General features: G+C 47.6%; 10 protein-coding genes across 10 annotated transcripts; 6 read left to right on the forward strand and 4 right to left on the reverse strand.

The window, feature by feature from the left end:
- Window positions 1-45: 45 nt before the first annotated feature.
- On the reverse strand, window positions 46-768 carry N7533_001694 (B3/B4 domain-containing protein; the record flags this gene model as incomplete). The annotated part of the gene is made up of 1 exon (XM_057098344.1): window positions 46-768. The coding sequence occupies one exon, from the start codon at window positions 766-768 to the stop codon at window positions 46-48; it is 723 nt and encodes a 240-aa protein (XP_056963480.1).
- Window positions 769-5,166: 4,398 nt separating this feature from the next.
- N7533_001695 (MET18/MMS19 family protein) lies at window positions 5,167-8,668 on the reverse strand (the record flags this gene model as incomplete). Its single annotated transcript, XM_057098345.1, has 5 exons — window positions 5,167-7,566; window positions 7,624-7,812; window positions 7,862-8,001; window positions 8,053-8,150; window positions 8,229-8,668. 5 exons carry the CDS (start codon window positions 8,666-8,668, stop codon window positions 5,167-5,169), a joined length of 3,267 nt encoding a protein of 1,088 aa, XP_056963481.1.
- Window positions 8,669-10,281: 1,613 nt separating this feature from the next.
- N7533_001696 (flavin monoamine oxidase family protein) lies at window positions 10,282-12,324 on the forward strand (the record flags this gene model as incomplete). Its single annotated transcript, XM_057098346.1, has 1 exon — window positions 10,282-12,324. One exon carries the CDS (start codon window positions 10,282-10,284, stop codon window positions 12,322-12,324), a length of 2,043 nt encoding a protein of 680 aa, XP_056963482.1.
- A 765-nt stretch (window positions 12,325-13,089) lies between these two features.
- Window positions 13,090-13,834, forward strand: N7533_001697 (uncharacterized protein; the record flags this gene model as incomplete). Its single annotated transcript, XM_057098347.1, has 2 exons — window positions 13,090-13,674; window positions 13,739-13,834. 2 exons carry the CDS (start codon window positions 13,090-13,092, stop codon window positions 13,832-13,834), a joined length of 681 nt encoding a protein of 226 aa, XP_056963483.1.
- Window positions 13,835-14,389: 555 nt separating this feature from the next.
- On the reverse strand, window positions 14,390-15,142 carry N7533_001698 (signal peptidase complex subunit 2; the record flags this gene model as incomplete). The annotated part of the gene is made up of 3 exons (XM_057098348.1): window positions 14,390-14,626; window positions 14,709-15,007; window positions 15,109-15,142. 3 exons carry the CDS (start codon window positions 15,140-15,142, stop codon window positions 14,390-14,392), a joined length of 570 nt encoding a protein of 189 aa, XP_056963484.1.
- Window positions 15,143-15,445: 303 nt separating this feature from the next.
- N7533_001699 (ER membrane complex subunit EMC3) lies at window positions 15,446-16,544 on the forward strand (the record flags this gene model as incomplete). Its single annotated transcript, XM_057098349.1, has 5 exons — window positions 15,446-15,495; window positions 15,562-15,595; window positions 15,671-16,037; window positions 16,109-16,270; window positions 16,357-16,544. 5 exons carry the CDS (start codon window positions 15,446-15,448, stop codon window positions 16,542-16,544), a joined length of 801 nt encoding a protein of 266 aa, XP_056963485.1.
- Window positions 16,545-16,913: 369 nt separating this feature from the next.
- N7533_001700 (uncharacterized protein) lies at window positions 16,914-17,345 on the forward strand (the record flags this gene model as incomplete). The annotated part of the gene is made up of 1 exon (XM_057098350.1): window positions 16,914-17,345. The coding sequence occupies one exon, from the start codon at window positions 16,914-16,916 to the stop codon at window positions 17,343-17,345; it is 432 nt and encodes a 143-aa protein (XP_056963486.1).
- Window positions 17,340-17,624, reverse strand: N7533_001701 (uncharacterized protein; the record flags this gene model as incomplete). The annotated part of the gene is made up of 1 exon (XM_057098351.1): window positions 17,340-17,624. One exon carries the CDS (start codon window positions 17,622-17,624, stop codon window positions 17,340-17,342), a length of 285 nt encoding a protein of 94 aa, XP_056963487.1.
- Window positions 17,625-18,387: 763 nt separating this feature from the next.
- Window positions 18,388-18,588, forward strand: N7533_001702 (uncharacterized protein; the record flags this gene model as incomplete). The annotated part of the gene is made up of 1 exon (XM_057098352.1): window positions 18,388-18,588. The coding sequence occupies one exon, from the start codon at window positions 18,388-18,390 to the stop codon at window positions 18,586-18,588; it is 201 nt and encodes a 66-aa protein (XP_056963488.1).
- A 1,906-nt stretch (window positions 18,589-20,494) lies between these two features.
- Window positions 20,495-22,397, forward strand: N7533_001703 (amidase; the record flags this gene model as incomplete). The annotated part of the gene is made up of 6 exons (XM_057098353.1): window positions 20,495-20,788; window positions 20,857-20,979; window positions 21,047-21,199; window positions 21,261-22,106; window positions 22,164-22,230; window positions 22,282-22,397. 6 exons carry the CDS (start codon window positions 20,495-20,497, stop codon window positions 22,395-22,397), a joined length of 1,599 nt encoding a protein of 532 aa, XP_056963489.1.
- Between the last annotated feature and the right edge of the window lie 16 nt (window positions 22,398-22,413).

The following is a 22,413-nucleotide window of genomic DNA, read 5'->3' on the forward strand; positions in this document are numbered from 1 at the left end:
GAAAGCGAGGAAAAACAACGTTTCACGTAGAGATAATGAAGGATATCACGCGGAAGAATCAATAAGACGTCTAGATGTCTGAACATCCGGAGAGAGGCCCTTAAGCAAGGCTACAAGCTCATCTGCGGCTTGGATCAAAGTATCGTCCGAAAGTGGGTTCAATGCATCGAGAATGAATAACACCCGCGTAGAGTCATCTGTCAACGCGGTCCGAGGGCCTTGTCGCCAGTTCCAACGTCGGCAAGTGATGCCCGTGTTATCACACCAGATGGGCTCTCCAGCTGTAGCGAGCTCGGTTTGAGGCTCTCCACCCGAGAAAGTTTGGAAGGGCTCTTTGCCAGTGGCGCGTCGCAGGAATGCGGTCCCGTCGTATTTATCTAGATCTTCGCCACCAAAAGGGATCTGATATTTGACAGAAATGCCATTGTAGATATCCGTCAATCGATTGATACGTGGTAATCCATTCTCAGCGCGACGAGTTAAGGCTTCCAGGCTGTTCCGTGTCTTGTTCGGCTTGGCTCCGAAGCCTTTGTAGGCTTCTCTCCACGTTGCGATATGAGGGAATTCGGTGATAGAAGCACTGGCGGCCATTTCCTTGACATGACTCTCTGCTTCTTGGAGAACCTTCTCGCTAGTCTCATCGCTAGGGCCTGGTGGAATCCCCTCCACGATCAGCAAGAGAGCTCGATAGTCTGGTCGTAGCTCGAAGATTTCAGGAGCCACATGCGCTGCTTTGAGCAAATTCTCGGCGACCATTTTGTTTGCCATGGTATGAAGGAAAAGAAAAAAGTTGGCTGATGAGAATGGTCAAACTGTGTAGGAGCGAGGGTATAGTGAAATGTCTTCAACTCAAGCCAAGGGCGAAGCGCTCTTTATATGGTGTTCTTCGGTATTCAGCCTCAAGGGGTAAAGAATTAGAGTATTCAAAAGTGAGTCAACGGCAACTCGGATGCAAAAAATTCTCTTGCCTGACCAATCTCAACTCGAAGTTAGAAAGATTTTGTCTATCAGATCTCGTTTGTACAAAATTCTGCCCCACTCACCACAACTTCCTAAATAGGTAGATAGTGGGTCTATACGCCACCTTAATCGAGTTCGAAGGTTTTCGATCTGTTGACTTCGACTTCAATTCTTTTTGCTGCAAGAAGTTAACTTGATATTTTTTCAGAAAGAGTCCAGAGAATGTCAGGTATTCCGAGTGGCAGGCTGGAGTCTCGAGGCTGTGAGGTGTGCTCTATGCCCAGGTGGCTAAGAGGGGCTTGCGTCACCGGTGCACTGAAGTAAAATAGAATGAATGTGATTTATATTCGATGACAGCATCAAAATCGACCTGAACCTTGGAATATCTACTACCCCAGCTGGCAAGCCAGATACCTCCACCATTGACCGCGCCGAGCGACGCAGGAACTTTCGGTCGTAGACCGATGTAAAGTCCGGCATTACTTTTGCAGATTTGACATAAACCTGCACGACAGAAAGATTAGTCAAAGACGCATGGTACGTGATGAACGCCGCAACTCCGAGTCCTCCCATACTCACCACGAACTTTACCACCCTAGTATCCAATCCCTATCCTGCCCCCTATAGTATAGCTTCAGTATTCTTGATTATCGCCTCTGTTTTTTCCACGGTCGATCCATTGGTGAAATTCCCCTCAATATCAGCAGGTACCAAACCCGAGAGATGAAGACTAGTATTAAGTTAAAGCTGATATTACTTACTAGGAGAGAAGAAATAATCTTCGTAGTAAGAAACCTGGTCCAAGACATCTTGGTGTTTCTGATCCGGATTTTCAATAATCTTTTATCGTTTTCCGTTTTGAGTGTGAGATATTTGGTCTGAAGGGTTGCCATCAAATCCTTAGGGGTAGGGTTTTCTGTTGGTGTTGTTAAAGGATGACCCGTTCGGAATCGTGTCGATCTCTGTGCTGAAGCCTGCCTGTGCGGCCGCGAGTGCAATCTGTGACAAGAGTTTCCGATTGCTTGGACCTTGTCCTAGAAAAATGAGTCAGTAGCGTTCAGTAATCATTCGGAGACCATCAAACAAGTATAGAGAGCCAAATCTACGCTTATAACTTACGATTACTCCTTCTTGAACCTAACCTCCAATTACTTCTGCTTCATCCGCTTGAACAACCTGTTGGTGAGACGATCAGTTTGCGCAGAGGCTTCAACCCACCTCCAGATTAGCCCAGTTGGTGGAGGGGGAAAACCTTGTTCATGTATATGGGCTAGGCTTGTACAATGGGTAATTGGACAAAAGTTGTCTGTCTTGCCATTCTGCTGCGCCCTTCTGGAAATTTTCTTCGCGTTTTGCTGTATTGGACCAAGGAGTAAAGCCCCCAGAGGTCTTGTTGGGAAGAGGGATAAAGTCAGACTTCCCTGGGTCGTTTGAAGGTCTACCACTAGTAGCTCGTACTAGATAAAGTTACTATAGATCCATCTAATAGTATTATAATAATAATAAAATTAGTAGTATACTCACTGGGCTGGAAGAAATTATTGTAGAAATACTGAGCCAGGTCGATAAGCTGATCACAAACTTTCTCGTAAACGTTCTCTGGATCAGTATCCTCTGGAGGAAAACAATATGTGTTTACCGCATCAACCACCTGGTGGAAGCCATGTGCAGAGTCCCAAGAGAACATTGAAGGTGTACTGGTTTTTCCGTTCGTTTGGAGTAGGGTTTGGTTTTGCTGGTTCTTGAATCCCCAGAAAGTGCCTTAGGAGTCGGGAGAATGATCTTCTCCTGCTTCATCAGCCGGTAACCCTTGTTGAATAGAGGGAGGGTCTATGTATCGTCAAACCTAGCGGGTGAAGTTCAACTTGTTTACAATTTGTTTACAACTGCCAGAGGCAGGCACGATTGACCCCTACCTCTTACCTCCCTAATACTCTACCTAATAATATAATATATTATACTCGGTTGCCTAAGCTATTAGAATTGAGTTAGCCGAGAAGAAACAATGGCTTGAATGATATGTTAGTACTTTTTTTGCAAGAGTAGCTTTGACTTTGGCTTATATGTGGTGAAATAAGCAATTGAGTAACTCTCCTTTCTCCGCTAAGCGTCTGGAACGTGAGGAATATTAAAATCTAAAAGAACATCAAAAGAACACTTTGCTAATTTGGGTTTTAACAGATGGTTTCATAATCAATCCAAAGAACTTGGCTTAGTGTGGGGATTTCGTTCAACTCAAGTGGCTTCGCGTGGCAAACCCGCCTGTCTTGAATCCGAGACACTACATAACTATTTGGCAAGTCTTCTGTACGAGTTACAAAATCTAGGCAGCATCGTGTCGCTGGCATAGCAATTCCTCGAAGCTTAGCATACTCTCCGACAAGAACCCCGCAGTTGGATGCTGTTTTGCTAGTCCGAATTAATTAATGTTGCATGGCTTTTCTGGTTTGTTTTAAACTCTGCACTCTTCGCTGCTTGTGATTGGTTGGATTATATTGGATTTGTTTCAGCCTCAGTCCCTGGCCCCTTTGAATCCGATTGGGGGGGCTCCTTTAACGAAGGACTCGGCCCCTAAAACTCGAGTTCAACTGGACCCTGATATTTGATATATCATACGGAGTGTCGATAACATAGGACAAACTCGCTGCAGGCTTTGGTTAATTGCAGTAATCCCATGTGGTCAATTCTTGTTTCGGTGAACTGCTGCTCCTAGCGTCCGATGCATGCCGCCATAACAATATAGTGAATTCGTTGCTGATAATTGAGATACCGCGCAGTAAAACACGAGCGACACAAGGCTGGGGTGAGTAAAAAACCTTGATCGGTGTGTGATCGGGGCTGTCGTCAGCCCATTGCTGCGTAGATCACGAATGGAGGAATTGGCCGATCACAAAAATAGTTGGCGATCCTCCCCCCCCACACTCGCCACCTTGACGAACTGTATCGAAGCGACCGACTCGAGCGCAAGTCTCGAAGAATTTAAGCTCCCCTGGCTCTGATGGGCTTCTACCCGCTTGAAATTAGACCTCAACTGGCCGTCAGTGGCTTTAAGACATCTTGCCGATAGTTTCTGGCCCCCGTAACAGCCGGCGTTCGGGGTATACAGAAGTAATAAGGGGTGGTGCTCATTCTGAAACAAGAACGCGACGCCGAGGGACACTTCGCCCCTAGCAGCCCAACCCCACAGACCAATCAAAATGCAACAAGGAGGCAGAACCGACGCAGCAATAAATGCGACCTTAAAATATAACAAGAGGGCGGCGCTGGGGGCCCGTAATTTCTTCCTTCTCAGACTCGAAGCTCTTTTGCAGTCCATTCTTGAATCGCAGGTCGATTTACACCCACCCTCTTTTTCTTGGTTTCTCACCGATTAACTCTTCGCCTACTACGTTTGATTTCGCTGGTCGACTTTTCTGCACTTTCTTTCATATTCTCCAGATTCGCCGACATCTACTGCTTTCCCCAAGGGACGGGCGCTTCCGTTTCTTAGTTACAAGAGCTCAGCTCAGCACAGCCCCGCCGATCAATCACTCATTCAGCACTCCGACATCATACAAAAAAAAAAAAGCTATTTTCGAAACAAAATACTATGCAATGAAGTTTCTCAATCTTTTCTTGCTCGGTTCTTTCGCTGTCTTGACTTCCGCGGCGCCTATCTCCGAAACTAGCTGCTTTAAACGTACGTCAGAGCTATGATTGTGATTCCATTGGAATCTTTGACCCAAAGACTAATAATGAATGCATGTTATACAGTGGGCAGTGGTTGCGGCATCAGCTCTGACTGCTGTGGTGATCTGACCTGTGGTTATTTTGCGGTGGATGGTGTTCTGGACTGGACGCAGAAAGTGTGTGGGCCGAAATAAGAAGTACTTTTTTGTCTGAGGGAAGAGCTTCGACCCGATAACTTCAAGTTGAACGGTCAATATCTGGCTATATTGTTCGGTCGATCGGATGATTCCCTCGGGTCTATTGGTATTGGATTCTGTATGTAGCAGGGCTGTGTATAGCTGGTCATCCAAATCCCATTTCTCTCAGGCATCCGTTCCCTACTATCTAGGCACTACCACATACTGCTTCTGTTTCAACTAACCGAAAATTGTATGGATCGAATATGGGCGTTTCTATTCTAATCATCATGCTTTGCTAAACTTTATACTACTGGGCGGAACCGCCAAGGCATATATAGAAGGAATCACTTGGCGATGCTTAATCCTCATCCTCCGGCGCATCGTCCACTCCACGGAGCCAAGCACTTGAAGCGTCGACGGCTGCCTTACGGACGTCGCGCTTAGGGTCGTCCAAGACGAAGCGCAAGGATCGCAGAACGTGGGTCTTTTCAGCAAGAAGCGGGGAGATGGATGCTGGAGCACGGGCGTTGGGTGCAGCCTCGGAAACGATTTGCTTCGTGGCGAGCAGGTAGAGACACTTCAGAGCATCCACGCGAAGACGAGGAGTGTTGACTGCTCCAGGTCCCGCCTTGACCTCGGTTGTTTTCAGGAGTCTGAGGACAAGGCTGTGAACGTGTCCGCATTGATCAATGACCGCGACTCCATTGTCACGAATGATTACAGCGAGGGTGTCCAGGGTTGCTGCGCGGACGGCAACCGAGTCGGCTGTCTGGAGATCGAGAGATTGAAGAAGAAGGGGAAGTAGAGTAGGAAGCTCAGGCATGACCAGAGCTGTAGAGATGGTGGAAAGAATGCCGGCAAGAGCAGTCAGATGAGCGGGTTTGATGTGGTCAGATGTCTTCGTAACCTGAGAGGCATCATCGTTACCGGCAACATTGACATCTCGGATACGAGATGAGATCAACGGAATGACTGTGGTGAAGACACGCTGCTTGGCCAACAGACGAACTTGGGCCCCATTCACTACCGAAAGCACATCATCATCACCAAGGAGAATTGCAAAACCACGTGCGGCAGAAATGCTGATTTGCTGGTTTGGCAATGAAAGAAGACCCAGAAGGGAGGTGAGGATGTGCGTGGTACTTGGTGCAATACGAAGGACAAGGGATTTGGCGAGCCAGAAAATAGTACGGATGGCGGCCGGGCTGAGGGATTGGGGCTCCTGGGAAATCAATGTGTCAAAAAGCTTCTCGGCGATATTCAAGTCCTGCTTTGAAAGGAACTTGTTGGTGAGTAGTGCCAGGTGTCGTAGGAACGCGAGGCTAGTGGCTGGCTCCGTGGTTTCTGAGAGCGACCGGCGCACCAAATCCGAAAGCAGATCAGACATATTGGGCAAGGTATATGGGAGGCTATTACTGCAGTCTTTGGACAATCCTGCAAGGAGGTATGTTGATAGAATGATAGTTCGCTCATGGTCGGCGGTTGTTTTCTGGGAGAAAGGCACCGGCGAAAACTCTGATGGCGTTGCAAACAAGCTATAGACATTTTCTGCGACTTGTTCTTGCTTTTGGGCCGATGAAGAGCGCACAAGAAGATTGCACAGTCGTCCAAGAGTGTCCAAAATGGAAGGATCATTCAAGATTTGATTTTTCGCTTTGCCAGATGCTGCTTCTGCAACGTTGCGGGACAGACCGACGACAATTTTATCAAAATATAAATCAAGATTTGGATCAGATTCCATTTGCCTCTGATCCATCACGTATAGAAGAGTCATTAGAATGGCTCGTGGATACGCCACAGATCCCGGCTGCTCCTTTTGCAGAATCACTGACAGCTTGCTGAACAGTCGGCGGAAGAGGGTCTCGAAGATGTCCTTCTCAACACTGATTTTGGCTAACGTATCCAAGGTTGAGAGATATGTCGTATTGGTGTCATCGTCCTCATCAGGCAGAGTGGCGACAAAGGCAGGGAATGTGATGTCCATGATCAAACGAGGCTTGTACTTGGAAATTTCTGCAAGAGCCGCAATGGCTTCCTTTTTCAAGTCATCCCGGCCGACCGACTCTTCCTTCAAAAGAATTTCGTCCAAGTACTGAACAAACAAGCCAACCTCGTTGTCCTGGAAGAAGTCTCGTAAGGTAGAGAGCCTTAGGAATCCCTTCAGAGCAGATGTCCGGAATGAAACCTCTTCCTTTGCGGAGCCCATCAAGGCTTGGCCGAAAACATCTGAGAACTGGTCCTTGAATTCCAGCAACGGGTTCTCGATAGCCGGTTCACCACCTCGAGTTGTCCATTGTCCAAAGACCTTAATGGCAGACTCAAACAATACAGACAGAGTGTCGAGAAGAGCCCTTTGCTTGACGATACCATCCGCTTCTTGATAGATGGTGAAGATGGGAGCGACAACCGTCTGAACAATAAGTGTGAAAGCGACGGGCGAGGATGATGAGAGTGCACTGAGGATTTGTTGAGCAGGCTTTGCCTGCTTTTGTTGGGGCTCCTGAAGTTGCTCGTTGCACTCCTTGGTGATAGGGCGGAGATATTGAGCGAGAGGCAGATTCTGCGTAATTTCTGTAACTCCCTCGGAAAGCCGTTGTCCGATGCTGTGAAGAGCATCGAGGGACAACTCCGACAAAAACTCTTCTTGAGCATTGAGGATTTCAAACTTCAAAGTCTCCCAGATGGTGATGGAATACCGCGACACCGTATCGGGGTCGTAGGAGTGCACACACGCAATAAGAGCGTTGAGAGCATCTTTCTAGAAGGGAGTCAGACACACAGCTCTGCCGTGAAGTTCTTATTTCCAAATACATACCTTGACATTAGGCGATGTAGAGTCCAGCTTGTCGAGTAATGCTGGGATGGTATGAGGGGCAAGTTGGCTGGTTGAAGAAAGGCAGTCCTGTAGTCTGTCCTTCAAGTCTTGCGCGGTGATGCCGTAAGGATCGTTCGGTGGAGGACGGAAAGTAATAGGGAAGTAGTTATAGACAGAGTCGAATAGCAGCTGCGGTGAATTAGCAGCGAACTGGAAACTGCTTGCCAGGAGACCATACCTCGACGTAGTGGGAGATGTCCCATTCCATCATAACGACCTTCAGGATGGAGAACACCACCATCAAATTGCGAGGATCTTTCTCTCCGGTCATGATGTCTACTACACCAACAAGTGAAATTTCCTCCATGTCACGAAGCGCTGTAGGTTGTCAGTTAAGCTTCCACCAATTGACAAAAGGTTTCGACCCACGCTTTCGGTGCTTCAACATCAATTCGTTCAGCAGTTGGTAAACCTGGAATCGCTGGGACTGAGATCGAGATTGGAGATCCTGGAAGTTAGAGAACAGCCTATACAAATGTCAGTATTGCTCTCTCTACCACGCATTTCCAATATGGATGCATGAATCGAAGCTTGAAAGAACATACGCATGCGCGGTGTTAACAACCAGGTCCTTGGTAAAGCGGTCTAACCGCTGGAGTGTATCCAGACCAGCAATTGCACCACCATCCTCTATCCGATCACAAAAGAATGTCGTCAAGACCTGTATCTGCTGTCGCGACAGGTATTTGGGCGGGAGGGACTTGATAACGGAGGTGAGGAAGGAGACGGCCTTCCCGCGCAGGATTGGATCCTCATCATTGATATATTCACCGAGTTGCTGAACAATTTCGATCAGGGTAATCTTCTTGTTTTCGAGGTCTATATGTAACCGCCTCCCGGTTAGAGTCATGAGATCGGTGCAATGCGGGTGGGCGAATGCGGGGTGCATTTGCGGTGACTTACCTTGGGCCACGGAGTCGGCAATGCGCTTGGCTTCTTCTTTGTCGTGGTCCACCACGAGCAGGAACGTCTGTAGGGCCGACATGATAGCCAATTTAATCGACCAGACAAGCCAAGCGTGTGCAAGAGAAGCAGAGACAAGAAGAAGCAACGAGGGGAGTGCCACTTTCGATTCTTGCGGTCCTTATCGATAACAGTCAGGTGACCCCGCACTCGGAGGGCAGCGCCAAGACTTTGTATACCTTCAATCTCATGATGTTTACAGCACTTGGAACATAAAACAATCATGAGTTGCATGAAGATTTCCATATCAAAAAGATTTCCATAGTATTCCAGGCGCAACATTCGCTCGGTGGATTTCATGGTCGAGATTATCGGCGAGGAATTCGAGAAACTAATGCTAATTTAAGTGAAAGTTGAGTCCTGAGGCAGCTGAAGGTAGCCCATTTGTGATTTATTTAGTTACTAGTGTCCTACACAAGATCCTAACCGCCTTTCAAGGTTCCTTCCATACCGGGCAGCCCCAAAATCGTACCTCCGCCAAGTCTCCCAACAGTCCCTGATTCCCCAGGCAACTTCACCACGCAGGCCACGGCATCCCCAGATTTGCCTCGCACCCATAATTATTTGAATCGGGGCATCGCATATAAAATGCTTATACAAAATCGGTGTAACCGACTTGATTTTATCCCGCAGGAACCTGCTATCGCCAGAAGAACCCCCACTTTACGTCTTCTGCATAACCGTGCGGTTGAGCCGAGATAAGCAACCACGCCAAGCAACAACGCCAAGACTGCCACACTTTTTTGCCGACTCATGTCGCATTAGAGATTAGAGATTAGAGATATCTTGATCCGAGTGGTTCAAAATAGGCAATCCTTTGCTTTCTTATCTCTTTGACCTAACCCTCCTTGGGAAGGTCACTACCATCCCCTCCAAACCGACGATGCTTAGCCGATGTACAGACACTATGGAGCATTCGATACCCCGGATATCCCACCCCGCAAGCCCGCAAGTTAACTACAGGGGGAAGCGGCTTTCAGTCATGGCCTCTACAAAGACTCCAATCCTCAACGCTATCGATAGAAGTTGGGCCGTGATCAGCTCCAGTAAATACTAATAGCTGCAGTGTTCACCACACTATCGGAGGAGCTATTATCTAAGCCCCAGAGTTCAGGAGGGTAGCACGGCCTACGCCCTTCGCTTGACTCCCCGCATAGTAAAGAGGCAGTTTCCTACTCCTCCCTGATAAGATAGTTGCTTGGGTTTGTCATGAATTTTCTCCGTTCTAACGATAGCTATTTCCTCGGCCGCCTCAGCGAATCCTATCGCGAACTTCTCAATCTCGGCCGTGGTCTTCGATTGCGATGGACCTTCCTGTTTCCCTTCCAACCTAAACTCCGTACTTGTTCCGGTTGTTCACAATGCTTCGATTCCGGCACTTACGACGCCTGGAAACCGCTAACGGGCGTTCATCCTACCAGATCCGGCATAAACATCTCCAGAAAAGATAAGAAGGAACAACCGTTTTATCTACGAACAGAAACTCGGTAGATATTTGGTAATTCCACCGAAGACACAATCGGCTAGGCTTCGGTCTTTTCATTATAAAATATTCGACATCATCCACCGAGATGCGATTTCAGAGATCATCAAGCCGTTCTTTCGAGGTTGTCAGACTCACTACCTTGAATTAAGATGAAAGCCCACCTATATCGCGCCCTTGGTGCGGTTCTCCTCTTTGATATTGTTTCGGGAGGTATTGCCAAACGAGACTTTGAGAGGATTCGAATTCACCAACCCGCCGGCGTGGTAGCCGACTCATTGCATAATGTCCACATTGAATTTATCGACAAGTCATTCGAAGGGGAGCTACAACTTGTGTATGCAGAGTGCGACATTGAATCACCTTCATACAGCCACCACGATCTCGGCACCGTTTTTGTGGAACGCGAAGCTCAGCCTGAACGTTTTGTTTGGGTGACACCCGCAGATGCACCCCACGCGCATTGTTTGCACGCATTTTCTAAATCAGTTCTTGTCGGGCGCTCTTCTCCAATCCCGATCTCATCTCCGGACTTGAAGAAGCGAGAGAGTATCGCAGATGTCGCAGATGCTATGGGACCTTGGTTTGACGGGGTGGCATACATGAAATCGAAGAAGAATGCGAAGACCTTTGTCACCAAGGCAAAGAACACTTCCGTCGCTATTCTTGGAGGTGGAATGTCTGGCCTTATGACCAGTCTGCTTCTAGAGTCTGTTGGTATTCACAATTGGCACATCTATGAGTCTTCAGAACGAGTTGGCGGTCGTATTCGAACTAAATATCTAAACAACACCTCACCGGATCAGTATCAATATCAAGAGATGGGCCCCATGCGTTTCCCAGTCAGCATCACTTACGCTGACACGAATGAGACACTCGAGATCCAAGATCACCGCATGGTTTTCCAGCTCGCAGAGACGCTAAACAAGATGAATACCGACAAGCCTGAGCTACAAGTTAACTTCATTCCCTGGATTCAAAATGGACCAAACGTTCCTGCGGCTTCGGGTGGCAACCGTCTACCAAATGGGCGCATTCCCACCGCAGCACAGGTTTCAGCAAATGCGTCACTCGTATACACTGCCGCGTCTTCTAATGAAACCGCCGCCGCCAATGCAGAGACCGCATATGAAAACTATACAACGCTCAACAACCGCGAAACACTGCGTCAAATTGCAACAAATATGTATCAGGCCCACAAGAAAGCCGTTGACGATGGCATGTTTCACTGGTCCGAAGCCGGATATCTTCGATATGCGCTCGGATACGACGCCAATGTGACCGATTATGTGGCTGGTACAACCGATTCGCCTATCTGGGGCGACTTCTACGACGATGTCTACTTCGCTGCCACAAAATGGCGCACTATTGATAAGGGATTGGAGTCGCTTCCTCGCGCTTTCTACCCGCATGTTGCCGACAAAGTCACCTTCAACCGCACTATCCAAGGTCTAGCTTACAACGAAACCACCGGTAAAATTGCAGTGGCATGGCGTGAGGACCCACTAAAAATGACACCAGAGACAAAGGAGTACGACTACGCTGTTGTAGCAGCACCATTCAGCAAAGTCAGATTATGGGATCTGCCACGCTACTCGTCTCTTCTGAGCCGAGCCATTTCCACACTGAACTACGATCCAGCTTGCAAAATGGCTTTGCTCTACAAAACTCGCTTCTGGGAGCACCTCGAAGAGCCAATCTTTGGCGGTTGTGGCTCAGTAGATGTTTCCGGTGTCGGAAATGTCTGCTACCCTTCATACAATATGAACGGTACTGGTCCTGGCGTCATCCTCGCCTCGTATATCTCCGGCACCCCAGCACGATCTGCAGCCGCACTCAACCCCGAAGAACACGTTGCGCTCATCCAGCGAACTATGATTGAAGTCCACGGCGAAATTGCTGCAGAACAATTTACCGGAATTTATGACCGACAGTGCTGGGAGTTTGATCATCACCAGGCTGGTGCTTGGGCGGATCCACTTGTTGGGCAGCAAGAGCTTTATTTGCCTGCGTATTACCAGACGGAGATGAAGACCATTTTTATTGGTGAGCATACTAGCTATACCCATGCTTGGATATTTTCGGCTTTGGACTCGGCTGTCCGTGGTACGACGCAATTGCTGCTCGATCTTGGACTGGTTGATGAGGCGAAGTCTGTTGTGGAAACTTGGATGGGTCGATGGATTAAATTGTAAAGCTTGTCACGATATGAGACTTGGAGATATTCCAAGGCTCCGTCGCGGTACTTCAAAGTTGATCAAAACGCCTATTTAAATAGGCCGCTCTTCTATATGTAGATAAATGTCAATACAAAATGAATATTAACAGTGCTCCGAGTCTTTTACCCTTTCCAGCTCCAAAAGGACCAGCTAAAACTTGAAAAAAAATTAAGAACATAAACAAAAACAAAAACAAAAACAAAAACAAAAACAAAAACATTAGGCCATAAGTTCCTCGGGAGCGCATCTACTTGGCGAAAGAGTAGATGAACATGTCGTCGTTATCCTCCTTCGAAATGAGTAAACACCCAATATCACTGGCTTTAATAGCTGGAAAGCATTGTATTACGCTGTTACATCCGGTCGTCGCTAATCGGTGACATATTGGTTGAATCCGGAGCATACATTTTGATCTTGGATACTAACGGCAAGACTCCGGCACATGTGACGTAGGTCTTTTCGCGCAAAAGTGTCTTTAGTAACAATACAAATGATTCATTTACAAATTTCAGGCTCCTTCGATTGCTTTTACACCAGATGTCATAACTAATATCTTTGAGGGTCGATTTGTAAATTGTCGGGGATCCAAGCATACTACACTATACTGTGGCTTATACTCTACTATACCACATCGGGACACGGCCAGCCACAGTTTATGGGGCGGACTCCACATCACGTGCTCCTTGCGTCATGGAGGGCCTCTGACCATAGCCAACTCAAGCAAAGCAAGAAACAATCAAGATGCGGGCCACCGATTTCATTTCGTCCTTGATACTACTATTCACATTCATCAGTTCCAGCACAGCAGTCTGGACCCTAGCCCTTCCAAACAGCCTCCGTCAAAGACCCCTAGCCCTCCACAACGACCCTGCGGGTCCGAAGCCGATCATGGACCGACTCATCCCCGGCATTCTAAAGCCCCAGCCAGCGCCCAACAACGGCCTCCAAGGCGAGGCCGACAAACCCATAATCTCAGACGTCCTACCAAAGACAAAAGGCATAAACATCTTCGCCCAGCTGACCCGAGACTTCGATTCGATCTCGCAGCGCCTGAACGACGCATCCAAGAACCTGACCGTCCTCGCCCCTCGCAATAGCGCCGTCCAGGATCTTCCCCGCAAGCCGTGGGAGGATCCGGAGGATTATGCCAAGTTTGGCGAGGTGAATGCGTACGAGGGGGAGGATGGGAAGGATCGAGCGAGGGATAATTTGCGCCGTTTTGTAGAGGCGCATATTATTCCTGTTAGTCCTTGGGTTGAAGGGGAGGAGGTTGAGACTCTTGGTGGGGGTAAGTTGAAGTGGGTTAAGGAGGGGGATAAGATTAAGGTGTGTATCTGTTCGGGATCGAAGTATTGGACCATATTGGGAACTCGCTGACCATCGATATCAGATTCAACCTGGTGACATTGAAGTAGATAATGTTGCGGAGAAGGTTGCCAATGGCGAGGTTTGGGTCCTTAATAAGGTGATCAACTATAGTCGCTGAATACCGACTCGGACCTCCTCATGATATACGATACTATTTAATGACATTTGGATTTGGGAAGTCGTTTATCCTTTATACTATAAACCCTATCTTCTAGTAGAAACAGTACTGCGATCTGGAGGGTAGCGGCACCCACCTGGGCAGATACTAGTAGTACCTGTGGGTACTCCAGGCTGTTCGCAAGCAAAGGTTTCGCGGGCTAAGCTAGTATTGGATCGATTCGGGGTTTAAATGCTCATTAATTAGTACCTAGCCGAGTACACTTACAGGCAGCTTCTAGCTTAATCTTCTATTGCCACCTGGGCAAGTTTGCTTCAAAGCACTACTATATTGGGTATTATCAGGTTCTATCTTTGACTTATTTCAAGTTTCGTTGGTTTGTATGCGCTCTGGAAGTAAAGTAAAAATTGCCCTTGAAACCAAAATAACATGACATGCAAACCTCCGCTGAGGCATCAAATATGCACCTTTGTTTTGTTTTTGGGTTTCTTTTCAAATGACATCAAGCATATAAAATATCCCTGTTGCATTGAGATTCATCGTTTCCATGTCTACCTAGGAGTCCTTGGCAGCCTTCTTCTCGTTCTCCTTCGCCGCCAGTCTCAAGACATCAATTTCGCTCGACAACCAGCGGCGGAATGGTTCAGCGTGAAATACACCTTCTCCAGAGAACCACGTGGTGAAAGGAGCCTCGCATTGCTTATCCTGTAACACCTTTCCTGTGGGAGACTTGTACTGAACTCGCAGCTTGTACTGTTTAGTGAACTTCTTTGCGGATGAAGAAACGGTGATCTATCGAGGGTGGTTTCGTAAGTAAATGGAGTCCAAATTAATTTTCATATGAAGCGCAAGAGGAAACAAGAGGATCACGAACCGTCTCTCCAGTCTTGCGTTTGCCGGCAAAGACCTCGCCAGCCTCGACGGCCCAAAGCCAAAAGGTCAGAATACTGTTGAGTGTGAAGTATGCGACGACGGCGGCGATGATCCAGGGGGAGCTTGTTGCCTCCCAGCCTAGTGTGCGGTCTGCGTAGAAAGTGAATCCTGCGATTGCGATGGCGCTGTAGCCCAATGCGAAGCGGATGTTGCTCTTGGCGTGGTCGACTTTGAAGGCATATGGGGCTGGGAGAGTGCACAGGTATGGAAGGAGGGCATCATCGGTTGTTGACTTGAGGTCTGTTCAAAGCAGTTTGGTTAGTTATGTTGTATTATTTGTAGATTTCACCATGGAGTAGGCTGAGATATTGTATGAAGGAGTAGATCTGGAGCTGACGGACCATTCGTTGAGTAGACTGGCACCTTGGACGCCATTGTGGTGATGTAAAATAAAGTCGCGAAGGTAGATTTGTGAAGTTTGAGTCCAGGGTTTAAGGATTTGGCTCGGAGACCTGATGTATGCGAGGGCTGAGACGAGAATGTTTATCGCGAGGACACCGTTGCGGGTTGAAGATGGAAGGGAAAGCTGGAGCTCGCGACGGACCAATCGGCGGGACTCTCCACTCTCCATCCACTTCCACTTCTTCCCTCCCGCAACTCCTCCTCTTCCCATCCCCCCTCTACCTCTACAATCTCCGATCTATTCCAGTTCAATAACAGACATTTGTCTTTCTGATCATGGCAGTTCAAGGGGTGGAGCAGACCATCCTTAGGGATCCGGCCCTTTTGTGAGAATCCACTTCCCAATGAATGCCGAATCCCCTCTCAACCGAACTGACCATCATATAATCTAGCTACTGGATTCTCTTCCCAATCTCGGTGGTTATGGTATGATTGAATTCCACACTTCTACTGTGCATGCAACTCAAGAACCACAGCGCGCTAACTCTTACGTCCGAACAGATCCTCACCGGAATCCTGCGCCACTATGCCACCGTCCTCATGAACACACCCCCAAAGAACCCCTCGACTCTCGCCGAGTCGCGCGAACGCCACGCCCTTCTTCGCGGTGTGAACTTGCGTAACCACGCCGCCGCTGTCCTGGACCAGGAGTCCTTCGAGGCCCGCAGGAACTACATGGTCGCCGGTTTCCGCAGCGGCGCGTTCTTGAAGGACCCCAACAACCGCGGACAACCCCCGGCCAACCCAATGACCGATCCCCAGGGCATGGAGGCTATGATGGGCATGCTGAAGGGAAATATGATGATGATGATTCCCCAAACTTTGATCATGAGCTGGATCAACGCCTTCTTCTCGGGTTTCGTCATCCGTAAGATTTCCTCTCTCTCTCTGTGAATCCTTTTTATGTTGCTATCATGGTTTGCTAAGAAGTGCCGTTAGTCAAACTGCCTTTCCCCTTGACTATTCGCTTCAAGTCGATGCTCCAGTCTGGTGTCATGACCCGTGACTTGGATGTGAAGTGGGTGTCGAGTCTGTCGTGGTATTTCCTGAACTTGATGGGTCTTCAGTCTGTTTTCGGCTTCATCCTGGGCAGTGACAACGGTAAGTTATTCGAACGACGGGTCATCCGAGCCCATTTCTAGATTCTTGTGTGAGAGATGGAAACTAATCACCTTTTACTTTTACAGCTGCCAGCCAAATGGCCCAGCAGATGGGCATGGCCAACCCCGCTGCTATGATGAACCCCATGCAGCCTGGCCAAGACCCCGACAAGCTGTTCACCAGCGAGGCTGAGAACCTCGAGGTTATGGAGCATTTCTGCATCCTCAACGGGGTGGAGGAGAGAGTTCTGCGCAATTTTGCGCAGATCAACTAATTTAAAGCTACTACATAGAATGTGTTGATTCTGTTTTGGGTTAGGAGTCTGCGTGTATACATACTTTACGGAGATCAATTACTAGTCCTAGGCAGAAAATACTAGTATTCGACATGCTATCATATACCACAAAAGTATTCGCGCTTATCTCGATTCTCGGTACTAGTAGCTACGCGGCGTCATCATGAAGCGTTCAAGCTTGCGGGTTCCATAACCAATACCTCGTTCCAATGTTATTCGACCTAAATTCTTTTATAATTTTTCTTTTGGAAATTCTACAAATCATCTTTGCCCATTGATGAAAACTGAGGCTTTTGGTATCTCAAATCTTTTAGTAGTTTGAGCCTGACGGCCCTTGCCCTACTAAATATGTCCTCTTCCGACCCTACGGATACTCCCTCCAACTCCAAAGATGGCAGCGAGCTAATGGACCCCAAGAATCTATTGGACCCGAAGATGCTAATTTTTCCGGGTGATAAAACACCAGAAGAGGCCCGTCTAGAGCGAGAAGGATGTATCCGGACTCTTCAAGTGTTTCGATACAATCTCTTTCAAAAAGAGTCAAAGGTCCACCAAGTTGATGCCTTTGCTGACCTACTCTACTATGAAGAGGAGATACGAAGAAATTGTCAAGAGGAAATTGCTTTAAAGCAAAAGCTCAAGGACGATCTAGATATCTGGGGCCCTGATCTCCCTAGCTTTGACAAAGAAATGAGCAGACTCCATCAGGAAAATTGGTTAAGCACACGATACTGGTGGTATACCCGTGGTTGGATTATCGGTAATTCTGGGCCCTTATAACGGGCATTTGAGTTGTGGCGATCTTATCCTCAATGGTACATGCATCCGATTCTTGTTGAAGATTGTAAGTCTAGAGGAGGGTGCTGTGGTCGTGATTGTGGATGTTGTTCCGATTCTCAACGCGTACTGGATTACGCTTTGGAGGGTGCGGTGGAGAGCCGCAGCATATATGATGATGACGAGCAAGACTAAGAGGTCTTTCCACCCCCATTGGGCGAAGCGCTCGGCAAGGCCGTTGATATAGTCGGCGGGGCTCCACTTGCCCTCTTTAGGGGCCATCGAGGTTGGCTTATACATCATATTAGCTACGTCCAACAGCAATTGATACGGCAATTCTCAAGTGACGTTACCGGTCTGGTTGAGGAAGAAATGATCGCATCAGAGCAGAGCAAACGAATTTTGGAGATGGTGTCGAGATCCCGTCTAACTTGAGGTCCGAAGTTCAACCTCATCCCAACTACTACAGGCAGGTACGACTGATACCTACCTTTTACCCTCCATCTTTCCCCTTGCATTCAATCCAACTTGGAAGCTACAGTATTTAGTAGGGTAGTGCTCGGAGAAATTCTCCTTTTAATTGTTTCGGAGGGTATTCAGATGCGCACGACGGTTTATTGTATGTACAAAACTCCGATATCACAAAGCCTTGCTTGAATCCAGTTCTAGTAGTCCTGGACTATGTCCACCCTCCAACAATGATTTTCTCTGCTTGGAGATGTCACAACCCTCATTTAAACATGTACATGAGATTCCAATTCCCATGGATTCCAAGGGATTCCTGCTGAAGTGAGAAATCAAGAGGTAGGGGGGGTCAAATTTCCGACGTAGATAACTGACTAAGCGCGGCGTTGTGTAGCCGAGGTCTCCTCAGGTCCCTCAATGGTCCCTCATTATTGGCAACTGCTATGATACTAATGTTCTGATCCGCCTGTTACGATGCTGCGAACCAAGACAGGATGTCTGATATGTAAGTGGTCTTTACATATGCTTCGCGGGAGATACATACTCAAGTGTGCAGGTAAGCGAAAGCGCAAGAAATGCGATGAAAGCAAGCCTCAATGTGAGCGATGCATCAAGTCCGGCCGTCATTGTCGCTGGCCTTCCGCAGAGCAACAACTGGACAAACGACATCGCTTCCGGCCCCACGGGTCACTTCATGATCTATCGGGGTCTGGACGATTTGTCCATGGAGATCCTGCACCTTCTGAACTGCCCTATGCAAGTCCATATCAGAAACGGTTAAGCATAGCGCGGGGATTCGAATCCGGCTCGGAATCGCGTCTCTTCGCTCATTTCTTAGAGAAGCTTAGTCCCTTGCTGTTTCTATCCACGGGTCACCCCGCATTCCAGGATGACTGCATCTCATACGGGATGGAATTAAGTATTCGATTTGAAGCAGCCCGGACGGGGATATTGGCATGCAGCGCCTTGCATGCATACAACCTCACTTTGAACAGGCAACTGAAAGTAGTGGCTCTCAAATACTACTCTATGACGGTGTCCAATGTCTACTTGGGCTTTCAAAGTATAAATACGGCTGCCTATCCTGAAGATTTCTTTGCTTCCTGTGATGGAAGATACGATGCACTGATGCTTTCGATTGTGTTGCTTTATATTTACGGGGTGAGTGCGTGCTATCGACAAATAATACCCATATTCCACCTGCACTCAAACCAAAATTTGGCGTGTTACTCCGTGATTACTGACATTTGTCTGGAACATAATAGCATTTGACCGGAGAGCCCGAGTATTGTCAAGATATCGCCCACCATACAGTCGGGGCAATGCAGCTACTGCGTTCGCGTCTCACATTGAATGGAGTCAACCGTCCATTTGACCGGGTGATTGCTGAAAGTATTTTCTATCAAATATTTATGCTCTCAGTCAGATACGCTAGTGACTGGACATCACGACTTGACGAGGAAATTTGGAATGATGCACTTCAATTCTCCATTTTTCCTGACTCGCCTCCGATAGCCAACAGCCCTATCCTAGGGATCCCCCTGTCCCTTTGTAGATTAATTTCAAGGATCGCACAGCTTTATCATGGCCCTGTGCCACGGTATTTACCCGAATTCGTGCTACTTTTGCGACACGAAATGCGCGACTGGGAGAGCTGGATGCTTGAGCTTGCTTTCTCTGACAAAGAAATCTCTTCTGATTCGGTTCCCATCTTAACAAATCCCATTTATGAAACTACTTTAATGTATGTTTTGGCTGCGTCCCTTCTTGTGGAAAGGTTCAGCACATTAGCCGAGGGTTTAAGTTTACAAACTTCTTTCCTGTCGAATTTCGGCTTTTCAAGACGACGAGAATATGCATTAGGACTAGTGCGCCAGTTGATTCGAGATGTGAGATGGACAAAGAACTACCTTGCGACGTGGCCCACAATGGTCATTGGCACTCTAGTTGAAACCGAGGAAGATGCTTTATTGATGAAGCAAGACTCGGACCAGCGACAAATAATAGCCGCGAGGGGGGAAGGCATTTTCCTTGATCCCGGGGCTTTTCATTCTTGGCAAGCTGGTTAATACCATACGCAGACCATTTTGTGAGGCTAGATTTGCGAGAAATAGCTTTCAAATGCTCTTTACTAGCCTTTTACAAGTAAACTACTGGTATGTGGGCACCAATCATTGACATTTGCGCAAATTCCTTGGCAATATGCGGGGTTCCAAGGTAAAAGCCCCACCCCGGTCAGGAATGAAGCTAATTTATTGAACCAACCAAACAAGCTTAGGGCCGGTGTTGCATCACTCCGAGATTTACTTAGCAATGGGGTACCATCATGATCCATAATCAGCTATATAATCTAGCGCTGCACCAATCACAGATACTTGCGCAATTTTCTTGGCAATTCCTATAGAAGCCAATCAGTAGCAACTATGACCTCGGGAATATCTTCATCCCTGGATTCTCAGGCTTTCACCTACCTCGGTATATCCAACAAGCTCCATTCTTGATAGAAGTATTGAATACCCTTGGAATCTATTTCTTATCTCCAGTCTCCGGGAATATATAAAGTCGTACTACATTCAAGTTCTGCGGAGGTTCATTCCTTCTACAAAAGATTTCTTATTACAACTTGAAGGTTTCGGTAAATCTTTCGCTCCTTCAAACTCCATCAATTTCTTAAACACCGCTTGAATATGGCCATTACAGAGGATTGGCAGGCGTTGATAGATCAAAAACTCATTCATCGTGCCTCACAAATTCCTCAAGAATGGAAAGTTTCCAGTGATTTGACCGAACTTGTTCGCCCAGATACTTCAACTAGTGCCTTTGACTTGTTGCGGAGAACCGCTCTTCTCAGCCCAAGGGAACTTGAAATCACTGAGACAAACAGTGCCCAAAGTCTCGTTGAATTGCTTGCAGCTTGTCAAATTACCTCGTTGGAAGTGACTACCGCTTTCTGCAAGCGGGCTGCCATTGCACAGCAGCTGGTAAGGTCGCCCCTCGCCCTATCCTGCTCCAAATTCTTTACTGTCAAAACTAATGTCTTTTTTTGCAGACTAACTGCTTGACCGAGATATTCTTCGATCAAGCAATAGCACGAGCCAAGGAGCTCGATGAGTACATTGTGAAGAATGGACGTCCGATGGGTCCATTTCATGGCCTTCCGATAAGTCTGAAGGTACTCATTCTCTTTTGTGTTCTCGGTATGATACGCAGGAGCATATAATTGACCGTTTATTGTCCAGGATACCTTCATGATTGAAGGCCAAGCAGCCACGCTTGGCTTTATTTCCTTCCTCAAGAAGCCAAATGCTACCAAAAACTCTTCTCTGGTCGATATGCTACTCGAGGGAGGCGCAGTATTGTACGTCAAGACAAACGTGCCTCAGACTCTTTTTGTAAGTTCTCTTCCTATAACTCATCATCTCTTACTTATAGACTTTACCTGATATTCAATAGACATGCGAATCTTATAATAGACTTTTCGGTACAACCATGAATCCACATAACCTGAGTCTGACTGCGGGTGGAAGCAGCTCCGGCGAAGGTGCACTAGTAGGTATCAGAGGATCTATCCTAGGTGTTGGGAGTGATATTGGCGGTTCGGTAAGAGTCCCGTCTTTATGCAATGGTATCTACGGGTTCAAACCTACCGCGAATCGCGTGCCGTTTGGAGGCCAGCAAGAATTGATTCGAAAAGGATGGCCGGGAATTCCCCCTGCTGCTGGGCCACATGCTCATTCTGCAGCGGACCTCACTTTCTTCGTTCGATCGGTCCTTCTTTCTCAGCCATGGCTGAAAGACTCTACTGCCTTGGCCGTGCAATGGCGAGAGATTCCTAAGAAGACACGGCTTACCATCGGAGTCTTTTTCAATGACCCGATGTTTCCGGTTTTCCCTCCAATATCCCGTGCATTGCAAGCTGCGGTAGACAAACTGAAGAGTGCTGGTCATGACATCGTGGTTGTGGACGCTCCACCTATAATCACAGGTGTAAAAGGAGCGTGTCGCTCCTTTATGCTGGATACAAATGACACGATCTCAAAGCATCTAGAGGAGTCAGGGGAAAATCCGATTGAGTGTCTCCGCCAAAGCAATCCAGCAGATTTCCTTAAGCAAGATGTATTTTCACTGGACGACGTGTGGCAATTTACTGCTGAGCGAGAAGACTACAGAGAAGAATGGGGCAAGGTATGGCGAGAAAATCAGCTCGACGTTCTCCTTTGTCCAGCCTCTCGCGGCACAGCTGTACCTCATGACAAATACGGGGCTCCTGTATACACTTTGATTTGGAATTTTCTCGATGTGAGTTTAACCCGCAGTTGACTAGTTATCAACCGACTCGTTAACGAAAACATTTAGTTTCCTGCCAGCGTTATTCCCTACGAACATGCCAGCAAATCACTGGATACAGAGGAAATGGATGAATGTGAGTTGTCCTGTCATCATGAAATTACAGCCCAGGCTAATTGAACTCCAGTCAACATTGACGAAGTTGACGGAGCACCTTGCCATGTACAAATTGTTGGCTGGCAATTCCAGGACGAGGAAGTTCTCTCTGCGACGGAGACTATTGCTGAAGTTCTCAACCCATGAACTTCCCATTTTGATA

Source organism: Penicillium manginii (genome assembly GCF_028828005.1).
Source record: "Penicillium manginii strain IBT 31320 chromosome Unknown utg000002l:1.0-5564898.0:1.0-5567710.0, whole genome shotgun sequence".
Lineage (NCBI taxonomy): Eukaryota > Fungi > Ascomycota > Eurotiomycetes > Eurotiales > Aspergillaceae > Penicillium > Penicillium manginii.